Source organism: Pseudophryne corroboree, chromosome 8 (genome assembly GCF_028390025.1).
Source record: "Pseudophryne corroboree isolate aPseCor3 chromosome 8, aPseCor3.hap2, whole genome shotgun sequence".
NCBI classification, from domain to species: domain Eukaryota; kingdom Metazoa; phylum Chordata; class Amphibia; order Anura; family Myobatrachidae; genus Pseudophryne; species Pseudophryne corroboree.
Window position 1 is genome coordinate 201,271,634 of NC_086451.1, and position 18,286 is coordinate 201,289,919.

The 18,286-nt window shown below is 44.8% G+C and overlaps 1 protein-coding gene across 2 annotated transcripts in view; it reads right to left on the bottom strand.

Moving 5' to 3' along the window:
• Window positions 1-18,286, bottom strand: part of MID2 (midline 2) — a 907,753-nt gene that overhangs the window by 652,867 nt on the left and 236,600 nt on the right. For both annotated transcript variants that reach the window (XM_063937060.1, XM_063937059.1), the window contains exon 3: window positions 8,695-8,790. In XM_063937060.1, the coding sequence (XP_063793130.1) occupies window positions 8,695-8,790 (96 nt within the window). The remainder of the gene's footprint in view (window positions 1-8,694; window positions 8,791-18,286) is intronic.

The window sequence follows — 18,286 nt, forward strand, 5'->3', positions numbered from 1 at the left end:
AAAGAACTGAACAAGAGAGCGCAGGCAGACTTAACGAAAGTTCACAATTTTAATAAAACAGTGATCACAAAATACGGTATACATATATTAAGAACAATAAAATTCCGTACTACAACTCCATATATTCCACACAGTCCAGTGCACTAATAAGCTGGTATAGTGACAATATGAATTGATGGTCCTAAAATTTAGCAGCTGATGTTTGAATGCTGAAAATCTGGATATTATCCATGTAACAGTCTCATACTTGTATTGATTTGTTCAAATAAAAGTCAGATGTATACAAAGTAAGTGCACTGTTGGTTATAGATCGGACATCTGTAAATTACCTCCAATGGACATAGCACCAGTTCCGTTCAATTTAATATAGCCTCATATCAGGATAATGACGCTTACCGCTTCCTTGATGTGCGTATAGCACTAGCAAGTGTTCGGGTGCCTGCTGGTTCCAGCGGCTATATCCACTGCTCACTCCTTGCTGTGTCGTGTCAGACTCCTAGCCGCTCACCGCTCCTACGGATCATCTGACGGTGCTGTGATTAACCGAGATGCCGTTGATCCGAGGCGATGAGCTGACAGCCACGGTCCCCGTATTGCAGAAGGGACCAGTGCAGGTGGCTCTGCTCGGGCAGATTTTGACCCGACAGTGGTCAAAATCTGCCCGAAACGACCAGACTGTGCCGGTCGAGAAACGCGTCAGGGCTGTTTTAGGATCCGACTACCTCTCATCTAACCACCTTTACCTCTCACGGATTTCACCCGTTCCAGCTCTACTCCACTGTCGGGTCAAAATCTGCCCGAGCAGAGCCACCTGCACTGGTCCCTTCTGCAATACGGGGACCGTGGCTGTCAGCTCATCGCCTCGGATCAACGGCATCTCGGTTAATCACAGCACCGTCAGATGATCCGTAGGAGCGGTGAGCGGCTAGGAGTCTGACACGACACAGCAAGGAGTGAGCAGTGGATATAGCCGCTGGAACCAGCAGGCACCCGAACACTTGCTAGTGCTATACGCACATCAAGGAAGCGGTAAGCGTCATTATCCTGATATGAGGCTATATTAAATTGAACGGAACTGGTGCTATGTCCATTGGAGGTAATTTACAGATGTCCGATCTATAACCAACAGTGCACTTACTTTGTATACATCTGACTTTTATTTGAACAAATCAATACAAGTATGAGACTGTTACATGGATAATATCCAGATTTTCAGCATTCAAACATCAGCTGCTAAATTTTAGGACCATCAATTCATATTGTCACTATACCAGCTTATTAGTGCACTGGACTGTGTGGAATATATGGAGTTGTAGTACGGAATTTTATTGTTCTTAATATATGTATACCGTATTTTGTGATCACTGTTTTATTAAAATTGTGAACTTTCGTTAAGTCTGCCTGCGCTCTCTTGTTCAGTTCTTTTTGTTTACGTGGGTGACTGCCATGATGTTGTCCGACTGGATCAACACCGGCTGACCTTGAAGCAGAGGTCTCGCTAAGCTTAGAGCATTGTAACTGGCCCTTAGCTTCAGGATATTTATGTGAAGTGATGTATCCAGGCTTGACCCTAAGCCCTGGATATTCCTTCCCTGTGTGACTGCTCCCCAGCCTCGCAGGCTGGCATCCGTGGTCACCAGGACCCAGTCCTGAATGCCGAATCTGCGGCCCTCTAGAAGATGAGCACTCTGCAACCACCACAGGATGGATACCCTTGTCCTTGGTGACAGGGTTATCCGCTGATGCATCTGAAAATGCGACCCGGACCATTTGTCCAGTAGGATCCACTGGAAAGTTCTTGCGTGGAATCTAACGAATGGGATTGCTTCGTAGGAAGCCACCATTTTTTCCCAGAACCCTTGTGCATTGATGCACTGAGACTTGGTTCAGTTTTAGGAGGTTCCTGATTAGCTCGGATAACTCCCTGGCTTTCTCTTCCGGGAGAAACACCTTTTTTCTGGACTGTGTCCAGGATCATCCCTAGGAAACAGAAGACAAGTCGTCGGAACCAGCTGCGATTTTGGAATATTGAGAACCCAATCGTGCTGCCGCAACACTACCTGAGATAGTGCTACACCGACCTCCAACTGTTCCCTGGATCTTACCCTTATCAGGGAATTGTCCAAGTAAGGGATAACTAAAATTTCCTTCCTTCGAAGGGATATCATTTCGTCCATTACCTTGGTAAAGACCCGGGGTGCCGTGGACCATCCCTACGGCAGCGTCTGAACTGATAGTGACAGTTCTGTACCATAACCTGAGGTACCCTTGGTGAGAAGGGTAAATTTTGACATGAAGGTAAGCATCCTTGATGTCCCGAGACATCATGTAGTCCCCTTCTTCCAGGTTCGCAATCACTGCTCTGAGTGACTCAATCTTGAATTTGAACCTCTGTATGTAAGTGTTCAAAAATTTTAGATTTTAGAGTCGGTCTCACCGAGCCGTCTGGCTTCGGTACCACAATAGTGTGGAATAATACCCCGTTCCTTGTTGCAGGAGGGGTACCTTGATTATCACCTGCTGGGAATACAGCTTGTGAATGGCTTCCAAAACTGCCTCCCTGTCAGAGGGAGACGTCGGTAAAGTCGACTTTTGGAAACGGCGAGGGGGAGACGTCTCGAATTCCAATATGTACCCCTGAGATATTACCTGAAGGATCCAGGGGTCTACTTGCGAGTGAGCCCACTGCGCACTGAAATTCATTGAGAACGGGCCCCCACCGTGCCTGAGCTTGTAAAGCCCTAGCGTCATACTGAGGGCTTGGCAGAGGCGGGAAGGGGTTTCTGTTCCTGGGAACTGGCTGATCTCTGCAGCCTTTTTCCTCTCCCTCTGTCACGAGCAGAAAAGAGGAACCTTTTGTCCGCTTGCCAACAAAGGACTGCGCCTGATAATACGGCGTCTTATTTTGAGAGGCGACCTGGGGTACAAACGTGGATTTCCCAGCTGTTGCCGTGGCCACCAGGTCTAAAAGACCGACCCCAAATGTCCCCTTTCAAAGGCAATACTTCCAAATGCCGTTTGGAATCCGCATCACCTGACCATTTTACTGGTAGAATTGGACAACGCACTTATACTTGATGCCAGTCGGCAATTATTCCGCTGTGCATCATGCATATATAGAAATGCATCTTTTAAATGCTCTATAGGCAATAATATACTATCCTTATCTAGGATATCAATATTTCCAGTCAGGGAATCCGACCATGCCAACCCAGCACTGCACCTCCAGGCTGAGGCGATAGCTGGTCGCAGTATAACACCAGTATGTGTGTAAATACCTTTTTTGGATACCCTCCTGCTTTCTATCAGCAGGATCCTTAAGGGCGGCCATCTCATGAGAGGGTAGAGCCCTTGTTCTTACAAGCGTGTGAGCGCCTTATCCCCCCTAGGGGGTGTTTCCCAATGCATCCTAACCTCTGGCGGGAAAGGGTATGCAGCCAATACTTTTTAAGAAATTATTAATTGTTATCGGGGGGAAACCCACGCATCATCACACACCTCATTTTATTTCTCAGATTCAGGAAAACTACATGTAGTTTTTCCCTCACCGAACAAAATACCCCTTTTTTGGTGGTACTCGTATTATCAGAAATGTATAAAAACATTTTCCATTGTCTCAATCATGTAACGTGTGGCCTTACTGGAAATCACGGTTGTCTCTTCACCGTCGACACAGGAGTCAGTATCCATGTCGGCGTCTGTATCTGCCATCTGAGGTAACGGCCGCTTTAGAGCCCCTGACGGCCTATGAGACGTCTGGACAGGCACAAGCTGAGTAGCCGGCTGTCTCATGTCAACCACTGTTTTTTTATATAGAGCTGACACTGTCACGTAATTTTCAACAGTACATCCACTCAGGTGTCGACCCCCTAGGGGGTGACATCACTGTTACAGACACTCTGCTCCGTCTCCACATCATTTTTCTCCTCATACATGTCGACACAAACGTACCGACACACAGCACACACACAGGGAATGCTCTGATAGAGGACAGGACCCCACTAGCCCTTTGGGGAGACAGAGGGAGAGTATGCCAGCACACACCAGAGCGCTATATATATACAGGGATAACCTTATATAAGTGTTTTTCCCCTTATAGCTGCTGTATGTTTTAATACTGCGCCTAATTAGTGCCCCCCTTTCTTTTTTTAACCCTTTCTGTCTGCAGGGAAGAGCCAGGGAGCTTCCCTCCAACTGAGCTGTGAGGGAAAATGGCGCCAGTGTGCTGAGGAGATAGGCTCCGCCCCCTTTTTGGCGGCCTTATCTCCCGGTTTTTTGTATATTCTGGCAGGGGTTAAATGCATCCATATAGCCCAGGAGCTATATGTGATGCATTTTTTGCCATGTAAGGTATTTCTGTAATGTTTTATTGCGTCTCAGGGCGCCCCCCCCCAGCGCCCTGCACCCTCAGTGACCGGAGTATGAAGTGTGCTGAGAGCAATGGCGCACAGCTGCAGTGCTTTGCGCTACCTTATTGAAGACAGGAACGTCTTCTGCCGCCGATTTTCCCGGACCTCTTCGCTCTTCTGGCTCTGTAAGGGGGCCGGCGGCGCGGCTCCGGGACCCATCCATCCAGGCTGGACCTGTGATCGTCCCTCTGGAGCTAATGTCCAGTAGCCAAGAAGCCCAATCCACTCTGCACGCAGGTGAGTTCGCTTCTTCTCCCCTTAGTCCCTCGATGCAGTGAGCCTGTTGCCAGCAGGTCTCACTGAAAATAACAAACCTAAACTAAAACTTTCACTAAGAAGCTCAGGAGAGCCCCTAGTGTGCACCCTTCTCGTCGGGCACAGAAATCTAACTGAGGCTTGGAGGAGGGTCATAGGGGGAGGAGCCAGTGCACACCAGTTAGTCCTAAAGCTTTCTTTAGATGTGCCCAGTCTCCTGCGGAGCCGCTATTCCCCATGGTCCTTACGGAGTCCCCAGCATCCACTTAGGACGTTAGAGAAAAAGGCCTTATTTCCATTATATGACAATATACAATCCACCCAAATAATCTGATTTGATACAAAATATACAGGTGGATAGTATATGTCATAAGTATAAGGTACCTGTTATATATTATATACAAAAATTATTTAAACACTATGAGAGTGCAGGACATTGAAAAAGTTGGAGAATAAATATATATTGCTTCATTAAACTATCACATTGTCCATAAGAAACAATATGTAGCGACCTTGTGTATCTGAGCATCCTATGTACTCCCATATAGGTGTCCCTATGAATGTGAGCATTTTGCTGGGACCTGTACGACATATGGATGGTTCAGTGATTATTTTGGGACAGCATAGTGTTACAATACAAGAATGAATTATTGTAGACAACTAGAATGATACTTTGTATCGGTTATGTAACACTTTGTTTAGACACATGTATCAGAATACAGTCTGTATGGTAAGAGCATAAAAATCTCCAATAAATGTCTAAAAAAACATCTCATGTAATATATGTCAGTGTGAATTGAATTAATCATAATTAGATTTACCTACTGGAGAATATATATACCCAATATACTAATATGGTGCAAATCAGTAACACTTAGGAAAATACTAATAACATTTACAGATAACAATCTTGTCATGAGGCTATATGGAATAAGGTTTTGGCTAGTATAATTGAATATGGCAAGACCTATCAATATTGAGGATAACCAATTATTCTGTACAAACAGTTAATTGGAAAATAAGACTTGAAACTAGTACAGTATGTGTTTTTTTCTTTTTTCTTTATTTTGATTTTCACGATATCACTTTAATAACACTTTTTCACAATACTTTGCAACCTTTAATAAAAGTATTTTAAACAGACAAATAAAGATTGTATTAAAAAAAAATTGGGGGAGCTCTACTGCATTAATATATTCATAATTGTATACATCAAATGTGCACAATCAGTCCTATGAGTGCCCCAAATTGGAATACTTTTCTGATACAGTATATGATTAATATATTCCAGGGAGCACCTTCTCCTAGAAATACTATGAAAGTGATAAGACATTTCTTTATGATTTAGAATAATTGGTATGGGATAAGTCTGATTGAAATCAATTACTAAGAATTTTGTTCTGTGTGGACTACCCTTTACAATATATATATATATATATATATATATATATTTATTTATTTTTTGGTATAATTTTTCAGTTAAGTGTTACATTGAACTCCCCTATCAAAAGCTGGTCTTTTTTTTTTTTTGCGATTTTTTTCTTACTAATTTTGTGTGAGTTTACAACGTGCACCCTATTACAGTTTGGCATTATTACAATGGCAAAACATCTGGATGCAAGTTTGGGCCATGTGGGTTGTGGAAATGCGAGAAACGTGAGTTTGCATGTTGTCGCAGCTTATTACATGTGCAAATTCTAAAAAAGTGCAATTTAAGTGTTAATCTGCACTTTTTGGGAATTTGAACCCTATTACACTATTACATTTAGCCCCTTCTCTTACTCAAGGACTTCATAGCCTTTCATTTCACTTTCCGAAAACCTATTATTTTAATATTTTTTTTAAATAAAATATTCCTTTATAAGGTTGAAAAAAAGTTATATGAACATTCCAAAACTTACAATATATATAATTATGTGTACAAGTCTATGTAATAAAAATCTGTACTAAAATTAACCTGTTTATAACCCTCCTATAATAGTTATTTATTTTGCTCAGGCAGTGTACGTGTACGGCTGTGTGGCTTTATGGAAGAGATGTCATGACGTCTCTCCCATAGTTCCGAGGAGTGGGCGGCCATGTGTGTATGTAAGTGGCGCAACTAGGGGGCATATCTAATGGGGCATAACTACAGGAGGCATATCTAGTGGGGCATAACTACAGGGGCATATCTAATGGGCATAACTACAGGGGGCATATCTAATGGGGCATGACAAGTGACTGGGGGCATATCTAATGGGGCATAACAACTGACTGGGGGCATGCCTAATGGGGCATAACTACAGGGGACATATTTAATGGGGCATAACTACTGATAGGGGGCATAACTACTGGGGGCATATGTACTGGGGCATAAATACTGGGGGCATATATACTGGGGCATAACTTCTGGGGACATAACTACATGGGGTATAACTACAGGGGGCATATCTATGGGGGAATATCTACTGGGGGCATAACTACTGACTGTATGCCCCCGAAGGATTTTATAAATATCCAAATGGCCCTTGGCAGAAAAAAGGTTCCCCACCCCTGATCTAGGACAATTCATTGCAGAGGATGTAGTGTATAAGTTTCCTTGCTCCCAACTAACAGGCATCCTTCTTTTATCATAAATTATAATAGGTTATAGTTAAATAATACAAAAAAAATAATACAAAAAAAAAAAATTCATCCTAAGGCGCTGCAAATTGGAGCAGCAGTGGACAGTATAGATAGGTCACCAACCTACAAAGACAATATGTAACAGAAAAATACAATCTCACTTTCTGCGCTCCAAATGTCCCCTTGTTTTAAACGGTCCTCACAGCGATGTCATATTGTACATGAAAAAGAAACAAAAAATACAATAGTGTAATCCTGTATGAGCATAAAAGTTCTTTCCACTGTGTTAAGGGAGAACTAGGTGATGAAGATGGTCCCAAAAGAGAAATAAGACGTCCACCTTCTTATAGGGTCACCCAAAGTAATGCCGTGAAGATACGGTAATGGATCCTTACGTATATACTTACTTGAAAATGGAAGATAGAAAGCACATAAAGGTTTCTTTTCCGTGTAGGTTATTTCCTCTGTGACACTGTATACTGGAGGATGAGGCGGCAAAAAATCACACCGTGGACGGAGGAATGTGAGGAGTGTGACACATTCCTCTGTCCTATAGTTAAATAAGTAAACGCATGATAAGTAATGGAAATGTATACCTCCTTAACTGTAAACATTATCGGAAGGGATTTACTGAATAGGTGGGGTAAGGTATTTGTAAATTAAATGATGTACCCTTTATGGGTAACAGAACAAAGTGAATAAATAGAACATGTGTAAATAAAAAAAAAATGGTTATACTGCCAAAATACTAATACATATGTGTCCTCATACATCTTTGCTGCAGTCAAGCCAAAAAGCCCCCTCTTGGCACGCCATGTCGCGAGATAATGTTCTAGCATCGGGTATCTTTTTTTGCAGAAAATGCATCTGATTCACAATACAATATGACTAGGATGCACGAGGACACGGTGCTAATTAATATGACACTTGTATATCTGTGTGCCAATGAGTCTCTGAATCTGTATTAGAAGTGCTACAATGTAGCAGCCGCATCTTTTTTCCAGTGCAAGTTCTGTTCTGCTCCATATACTCAGTAACACACAATATACAAGTATCTTATATCACATTAATCAGCACAGTCTCTTCATGCATAATAGCCACATTGTGTTGAGACTAAGACACATTTTTGTCAACAAAGACGCCCAACATTAGCAGAGTTGACCAAGACCTGGCGGCTCACTTACGCCACGCAATTTGTGCTACATGGCATATTGAGACTGGGTGTAAGAAGACACATCTGTGTGTGCCACTCCTGAATCTGTTGGCAGTTTTGGAACCTATAGCACACATCTCTGCTAATAACAGATACAAACAGTTTCTCCATATACAAATAGGTTTTATTTACCTTTAAATAGTCTTCAGTCATGTAGATTTGTTTTGTTTAATGGGTCTATAAATAAACATCAATTAATGAAGGGATCCTTACCTCAACCTGCTGGCAGATTTGAATGAGTTTTGCCATCTGAGTTTCAAGTTCAGTGCTGTGCTTGTCTAGACTGGTGAGGTTTGACTCCAGAGTTTGCTACAAATCAGAGAGAAATAGTAATATCAAAAAATATGCACATGTATCACAGAGCAGATAACATTCAGATGTGTCATACACATTAGGGCTTTGCCTAATTTACAGAGTAACCCCATATTCTTTAGCATAGTGGCCACTGCTGATTATTTATCTGCACAGTTAGTTTCCCTGCTATTCTGTCAATCATCTCCCCATTTATCTTGATTTCTCTATATCAGCCAATATGAATATATTTTATATGTCCTTGGTTCAGGTTAGAAATGAAGTGGTAAATTTACCAAGGTCAGAATGTTAGTTTCTTATTTGTACAAGATTCTGCACAGAGCTTTTTAACTGTTTGTTAATCCTATGTATAAATTGTAAGGTGAAATGGCGGTTAAGTGAACATACAGTTCCCTTTATACTTTATATTCCATTTGTTTTAATGTGATTCTCAAATATAAAAATGTCCATAAAAATTGTTACATGGCAAAAGGCATTTGGTAAGGTTATCAAAGAACAAAGCAATATGCTTAGTATGCTAACTTCATACATATTGCAAAACGGTCTCGCTCAACTCCTCACTCCATAACAAGTGTAAGCATACAACACAGTGGCTAAAGGAGAGCTGAACACAAGTAATTACACGCTTTCTGTGCACAGAACTAACTGCCAATGTTCTCCCATATGCTGATTCCAAACATCTGTGTGTCTGCACTGCCATCCTGGTTCCATAGCCATTATCTTTAGCAGTGTGTAACAGCCCTATCCTTGGTGTGAGATACCCACCTATCTGAAATCAGAAGGATCTGTGTGTACATACCAGTCAGCATAGCATACAACTCTGTCTACATGCGTTTGACATGCCCTTGCTAAATGTAGCCTACATGTGAATGCCCATTACCACTCTGTTACACTCAATCAGCCACAAATGGAGAGGTGATTGAGGTGTGTATGACTGAATTGTCGGTAGGTACATGGGTATGCACAACTTAAAAAAAATGCAACAGCTGTCTTAAAAACTGCATGCAGCATGGATGGTGTAATGGGTAACATTAATACCTCACAGCACTGAGATTTGGGTTAAATTCCCACCATGGCAGCAGCTGTGTGGCGTTTGTATTTTGCCCCGTGCAAAAAATATTAAGCTTGGCTAATTGTCAACGGACAAACAAATGATTCCTAGTATATGTATGCAGTGGGGTTCATAGACTGTAAGCTCCCCTGGGACAAGGACTGATGTGAATGGGCAAATATTCTCTGTAAAGTGCTACAGAGTATGTCTGCTCTATATAAATAACTGGTATCAATAAACTATACGTCGGAACCCACGGTGTCTATTACTTCTTGCTGTTAAGCCACTTATATGCTCTGATTTCAAGCAGTCTCTGTGCCAGATGCGTTAGACACAGTAAGAAAGCCATACAATACAAGTGCTAGCAGACCTTGACAGATAAAACCATGTCTCAAGTTGGAACTGCCCTCAAATTACATTAAACTTGTGTTCGTTATTTTCAAGCTGTCTTTTCATATTTATCAACTGCAGTCATCTGAAATGTTTAAGCCAATTTGGGGACGTTCTTTAAACAGAATGATGGCAGTAGTAATCCTTTGGAGTGCAGGCCTGTTGGCAGCTTTAACTGCAGCAAGTGAGCTCTCATGGGGGGTAATTCCAAGTTGATCGCAGCAGGAATTTTTTTAGCAGTTGGGCAAAACCATGTGCACTGCAGGGGAGGCAGATATAACATGTGCAGAGAGAGATAGATTTGGGTGTGGTGAGTTCAATCTGCAATCTAAATTGCAGTGTAAAGATAAAGCAGCCAGTATTTACCCTGCACAGAAATAAAATAACCCACCCAAATCTAACTCTCTCTGCAAATGTTATATCTGCCCCCCCTGAAGTGCACGTTTTTGCCCAACTGCTAAAAAATTTCCTGCTGCAATCAACTTGGAATTACCCCCATGGTCCACTCTAAAAATGTCTTCCAATTGCAGTTGTTAGAAATTTGGTTATTTACTGAAGCTTGAGCATGTCATCATGGAGAGAGACTTTCTTACATATGCAATTTGATAACCCGTATCAATGGAGAACCTATATATGACAATGCAATCATATAGTAGAAAGATTATGGGGGTAGGTGTAGAAGTTGTCCAAAGCAACAAATCTAACCATTGTTTCATTGTCTGTGCTAGATAAATGACAGAAGCTGATTGGATGATTAGACAACTTGTCCATTTTATCTTTCTTTAAGGCTTGATACTGCTCTTCTTGAGGGAAAGATGTAAAAGCCTTGGTAAGAGATAAAGTAACCAATCAGCTTATAAATTTCATCTTACACAGTCTTGGAAAATAGGATTTTGGTTACCTACTGGTAAATCCTTTTCTCGTAGTCCGTAGAGGATGCTGGGATCCATATCAGTACCATGGGGTATAGACTGGTCCACCACGAGCCATTGGCACTTTAAGGGTTTGAGAGTGTGGGCTGGCTCCTCCCTCTATGCCCCTCCTACCAGACTCAGTCTAGAAACTGTGCATGAGGAGACGGACATCTTCGAGTGAAGGATTTCACACAGATAGTGGCGAGATTCACACCAGCTCACACATACAAGGCACATCAAGCTAACTAGGTTGAAACGCAGCAACCGCTGAAACATTACTTACCAAGTAACAATGCAGTACTCAACTAAACTGAAGTTGTACTGATCCAAATAACGATAGCAGGAAAACAAAGCGCTGGGCGGGCACCCAGCATCCTCTACGGACTATGAGAAAAGGATTTATCGGTAGGTAACCAAAATCCTATTTTCTCTTATGTCCTAGAGGATGCTGGGGTCCACATTAGTACCATGGGGATGTACCAAAGCTCCCAGAACGGGAGGGAGAGCGCGGAGGCTCCTGCAGAACTGATTGACCAAATTTCAGGTCCTCAGTGGCCAAAGTATCGAACTTGTAGAACTTTGCAAATGTGTTCGACCCGGACTAAGTAGCCGCTCGGCAAAGCTGTAAAGCCGAGACACCCCGGCAGCCACCCAGGAAGAACCCACCTTATGAGTAGAGTGGGCCTTAACAGATGTAGGATATGGCAATCCTGCCATAGAATACGCATGCTGGATAGTGAACCTGATCCAGCGAGAGATTGTCTGCTTAGAAGCAGGACACCCAAGTTTCTTGGGATCATACAGGACAGAGAGTCCGATTTTCTGTGACGAGCAGTCCTCTTCACATAGGTTTTCAGAGCCCTTACAACATCCAAGGACTTTGATGAAATTGAGGTGTCAGAAGCAACTGGTACCACAATAGGTTGGTTGATATGAAATGCCGACACAACCTTCAGAAGAAACTGCTGACATGTCCGAAGCTCAGCCTGATCTTTATGGAAGATCAAGTATGGCTTCTACAGGACAAAGCCCCCAACTCCGACACACGTCTAGCAGAAGCTAAGGCCAACAAAGTGACAGCCTTCCACGTGAGAAACTTGACCTCAACCTCCTGTAGAGTCTTAAACCAGTCCGACTGAAGGAACTGCAACAGCACGTTAAGATCCCAGGTTGACGTAGGCGGCACAAAGGGAGGTTGGATGTGGAGAACGCCCTTCAAAAAAGTCTGAACCTCCGGGTGGGCAGACAACTGTTTCTGGAAGAAAATGGATAGGGACAAAATTTGGACCTTTATGGACCCCAACCTCAGGCCCATATCCACACCTGCTTGCAGGAAGAGGAGAAAACGTCCCAGTTAAAACTCCACCGTAAGAAGCATCTTGGACTCACACCAATATACATATTTTTTCCAAATGCGATGGTAATGTTTAGACATAACTCCTTTCCTAGCCTGTATAAGGGTAGGAATAACCTTGTTCAGAATGCCCTTCCGAGTTAGTATCTGGCGTTCAACCTCCATGCTGTCAAATGCAGCCACGGTAAGGTCTTGATAGGCGAACGGTCCGTGCTGCAGCAGGTCCTCCCGAGATTGAAAAGGCCTCGGCTCTTCTAGCAGGAGATCCAGAAGATCCACGTACCAAGACCTTCTTGGCCAGTCTGGAGCAATGAGGATCGCTTGAACCCTTGTTCTCCTTATGAGCTTTAGCACTCTTGGAATGAGTGGGAGTGGTGCAAACACGTACACCAACTGGAAAACCCATGGAGTCACCAGGGCGTCCACCGCCACTGCTTGTGGGTCCCTTGACCTGAAACAATATCGCCGAAGCTTCTTGTTGAGATGAGAGGCCATCATGTCGATTTGAGGTACACCCCAAATATCTGTTACCTCCGTGAACACCTCCGGATCGAGTCCCCACTCTCCTGGATGGAGATTGTTTCTGCTGAGGAAGTCTGCTTCCCAGTTTTCTACTCCCGGAATGAAGATTGCTGACACCGCCAACGCATGTTTTTCTGCCCAGAGGATGATTTTTGCTACCTCTGACATTGCAGCTCTGCTCTTCGATTCCACCCTGTCGGTTGATGTAAGCCACTGTCGTTACATTGTCCGACTGCACTTGAATGGCCGGATTTCTCAGAAGATGGGCCGCGTGGAGAAGTCCGTTGTAGACGGCTCTTACTTCTAGAACGTTTAACGGCAAGCCGGCTTCCAGACTTGACCACCTTCCTTGGAAGGTCTCCCCTTAAGTGACTGCGCCCCACCCTCGGAGACTTGCATCCGTGGTTAGAAGGATCCAGTCCTGAATCCTGAACCTGCAGCCCTCCAGAAGGTAAGGTAGTTGCAACCACCAGAGGAGTAAAATCCTGGCCTTTGGTGACAGACGTATCCTCTGGTGCATATGTAGATGGGATCCCGACCACTTGTCCATGAGATCCAGTTGGAAGGACCGAGTATGAAACCTCCCATACTGTAGAGCCTTGTAAGAGGCCACCATGTTTCCTAGAAGGCAAATGCACTGATGAACCAACATCTGGGCTGGCTTCAGGACATCCCGGACCATTGTTTGTATCACCAACGCTTTTTCCTCTGGAAGAAACACCCTCTGCACTTCCATGTTGAGGATCATTCCCAGAAAGAACAACCTCCTGGTTGGTTCCAAATTTGATTTTAGAAGATTCAGGATCCAACCGTGTTCCCTGAGCAGGTGGGTCATGAGAAGGATGGACTGTAACAGCTTCTCCTTGGATGGTGCCTTTATCAGCAGATCGTCCAGATATGGAATTATGTTAACCCCCTGTCTGCGGAGGAGAACCATCATTTCTGCCATCACCTTGGTGAAAACCCTGTGCTGTGGAGAGGCCAAATGGCAGAGCCTGGAACTGATAGTGACTGTCCACCAGTGCGAACCGGAGATAAGCCTGATGTGGCGGCCAAATCGGAATGTGGAGGTACGCATCCTTGATATCCAGAGATAACAGGAATTCCCCCTCTTCCAGACTTGATATCACCGCCCTTAGAGACTCCATTTTGAACTTGAACTCCCTCAGAAAGGGATTTAGCGATTTTAGGTTCAGAATGGGCCTGGCCGAACCATCCGGTTTCGGTACCACGAAAAGGTTTGAATAGTAACTTTTGTTTTGCAGATGAGGAGGGACCGGTACAATAACCTGTGCCTCCACCAACTTCTGGATGGCTGCCTGCAGGACAGCCCTGTCTGCCAGCAAAGCTGGCAAACCTGATTCGAAGAATTGGTGAGGAGAGAGATCTTGAAATTCCAGCCTGTACCGCATGGACACAATATCTTGCACCCAGGTATCCAGGCCCGATGACACCCAGACGTGACAGAAAAGTCTGAGTCTCGCTCCCACCAGCCCCACCTCAAGGGCGTGCAGTCCACCGTCATGCGGAAGACTTCGGAGTAACTGAAGCAGGTTTCTTTTCCTGGGAACCTGCCGCAGCCGGTTTCTTGGATTTGGGCCGGACTCCCCTAAATAAGGTGTTGGACGGTCTGGCCTTTCATGGCTTGGCAGCCCGAAAGGGCAGTGATGCAGTTGAAGAAAAGGGTTTCTTTGTAGCAGGTGCAGCTGAGGGAAGAAAAGGTGACTAACCTGCCATAGCCATGGAGATCCACGCATCTAACGCTTCTCCAAAGAATGCCTGACCTGTGTAGGATAGGGTCTCCACACTTCTCCTGGATTCCGCGTCGGCAGACCACGTCGCAGTCACAGTCCTCGACAAGCTGATACAGACATGGAAGAAATTCCAGCAGCCATGGAACCCAGGTCTTTCATGGATTCTACCAGAAATCCTGCCAAATCCTGAATGTTACGTAAAAACAATTCAACATCACATTTCTCCATAGTATCCAAGTCTTCAAGTAACGTGCCTGACCACTTTACTATAGCTTTGGCAATCCGAGCACTGGCAATAGTGGGACGTAGTATTGCCCCAGAAGCCGTGTACATGGATTTGAGCGTATTATCAATTTTACGATCAGCCGGCTCTTTCAAGGCGGTGGATCCTGGAACAGGTAAAACCACCTTTTTTTGAGAGTCTGGATACAGACGCGCCAACAATGGGCAGGTGTTCCCATTTTTTTCTATCCACAGGGAAATGAAACGCCACCAGGACCCTTTTAGGGAATCTTGATTTTTTCTTAGGGTTTTCCCATGGTTTTTCAAAAATAGCATTTCATTATTTTGACACAGGGAAGGTTAGCGAGCCTTTCTTAATTTCAGTAAAGTAAGCCTCCACAATCTGTACAGGTGGTGTATCAGTTATATTCAACACATCCCTAATGGCCTCTATCATCAACTGCACCCCTTTTGCAAGAGATGCTGCCCCCCGCAGCACATCCCCATCACCGTCCTCAGTGTCAGTATCTGTGTCATCTTGCATAATCTGTGCAAGAGTACATTTTTGGGAATATACAGCGGGGGGCCTTTAGGTAACAGAACTGGGCCAGACTGCCATAGAGTAAAGCCTGAGTTGCAGATTCATTCTGTGCAACCCTAGTAGAAATCTGAGAAATCATAGATTTGATAGAGGATAACCACTCAGGCTCCCTTGCTGGAATCTGTGCTAAAACAGTGCAATCCTGATTACATGGAATGGGATCATTCTGAGAGGACATATCCTCTGCAGCATATGACACAGAGTCCCTGGACATAGCTTAATGGAGACCACAGACACTCCACACACACAGTGGAGGGTAGACAGAGTTTCACCTCCAAGAATGGCAAGAGAGACACAGAGACTGGAGCCAACCCACACACAGCGCTTTTTAGGTAAAGGGAGAACCCCCCAACCAGCGCTAACTGTGCACCTTAATAGGTTACACGACCTGTATACAGCCCCCCCCCCCCCCCCCCCCACACACACACACTTCTACAACCCCCTGGTACCGTGAGAGATAGCTGGAGTTGTTCTGGAGGGACTTTCTCTTCACTGACAGTGATGTGCAGGCAAGAAAATGGCACTGAACGCTGCTGGGTCCGCTCCCAAAATGGCGCTGTCTTCCCGCTCCTGAGGAATTATGCTGGCAGAGATCCTGGGACCCCGACAGACTGTGTGACCAGTGTAGGGTGTAGGTGCTGGCTCAGGGCGCCCCTCACAGCTATGTACCGCTGAGCTCCAGAGCGCAGTTAGTACTGCGCTCCATAACCCTGTTGCCACCATCTTCACACCCGCCCCCCCGCTTGCTAGGGGGGTCGGTGACACACTCGCCACCAATCTTCTGGCTCTGTAAGGGGGTGGCGGCATGCTGCTGGGGTGAGCGATCCCCTGTTGTGGGGAACGATCAATCCCCTCAGGAGCTCAGTGTCCTGTCAGTGGAGATAGTGACTTAGACCCCGCAGGGCGGACACTACTCCCCCCCTTAGTCCCATGAAGCAGGGAGGCTGTTGCCAGCAGCCTCCCTGTAAAATAATAAAATCTAAAAAAAAACTTTTTTTAAAGAAGCTCTGTAGAGCTCCCATAGCTGTGACCGGCTCCTCCGGGCACATTTTCTAAACTGAGTCTGGTAGGAGGGGCATAGAGGGAGGAGCCAGCCCACACTCTCAAACTCTTAAAGTGCCAATGGCTCCTGGTGGACCCGTCTATACCCCATGGTACTAATGTGGACCCCAGCATCCTCTAGGACCCAAGAGAAATAACAGAAGCTGACAGGTGCGGAGACAGCTGATCTTCCTCACAATCCCTATCACTACTACTTGCTAGTGTACATGTGCGAAGTAACAGGGGTGAAGGGATCCTAAAGGATAGAGGATAGAGAGGTGCAAGAATCAGAGCCATCTGAAGATGGTGAAGGTTTCCGCTGTCAAGCTCTGAAAATATAGTGTTTTTGGAGCTTGTTGAATTTAGGTCCTCCAAGGGATAATGGGTCTGATTAATGTTTGTAAGTAAAGCAAAAAAAAATAATAAGAATTTACTCACCGGTAATTCTATTTCTCGTAGTCCGTAGTGGATGCTGGGAACTCCGTAAGGACCATGGGGAATAGCGGGCTCCGAAGGAGGCTGGGCACTCTAGAAAGATTTATGACTACCTGGTGTGCACTGGCTCCTCCCACTATGACCCTCCTCCAAGCCTCAGTTAGGACACTGTGCCCGGACGAGCAGACATAATAAGGAAGGATTTAGAATCCCGGGTAAGACTCTTACCAGCCACACCAATCACACCGTACAACTCGTGATACTATATCCAGTTTGACAGTATGAAAACAACTGAGCCTCTCAACAGATGGCTCAACAATAACCCTTTAGTTAACAATAACTATTTACAAGTATTGCAGACAATCCGCACTTGGGATGGGCGCCCAGCATCCACTACGGACTACGAGAAATAGAATTACCGGTGAGTAAATTCTTATTTTCTCTAACGTCCTAGTGGATGCTGGGAACTCCGTAAGGACCATGGGGATTATACCAAAGCTCCCAAACGGGCGGGAGAGTGCGGATGACTCTGTAGCACCGAATGAGAGAACTCCAGGTCCTCCTCAGCCAGGGTATCAAATTTGTAGAATTTTGCAAACGTGTTTGCCCCTGACCAAGTAGCTGCTCGGCAAAGTTGTAAAGCCGAGACCCCTCGGGCAGCCGCCCAAGATGAGCCCACCTTCCTTGTGGAATGGGCATTTACAGATTTTGGCTGTGGTATGCTTGCCACAGAATGTGCAAGCTGAATTGTACTACAAATCCAGCGAGCAATAGACCGCTTAGAAGCAGGAGCACCCAGCTTGTTGGGTGCATACAGGATAAACAGCGAGTCAGAGTTTCTGACTCCAGCCGTCCTGGAAACATATATTTTCAGGGCCCTGACAACGTCTAGCAACTTGGAGTCCTCCAATTCACTAGTAGCCGCCGGCACCACAAAAGGCTGTTTCAGGTGAAACGCTGACACCACCTTAGGAAGAAATTGGGGACGAGTCCTCAATTCTGCCCTATCCATATGGAAAATCAGATAAGGGCTTTTACATGATAAAGCCGCCAAATCTGACACTCGCCTGGCTGAAGCCAAGGCCAATAACATGACCACTTTCCACGTGAGATATTTTAGATCCACGGTTTTTAGTGGCTCAAACCAATGTGATTTTAAGAAAACTCAACACCACGTTGAGATCCCAAGGTGCCACAGGGGGCACAAAC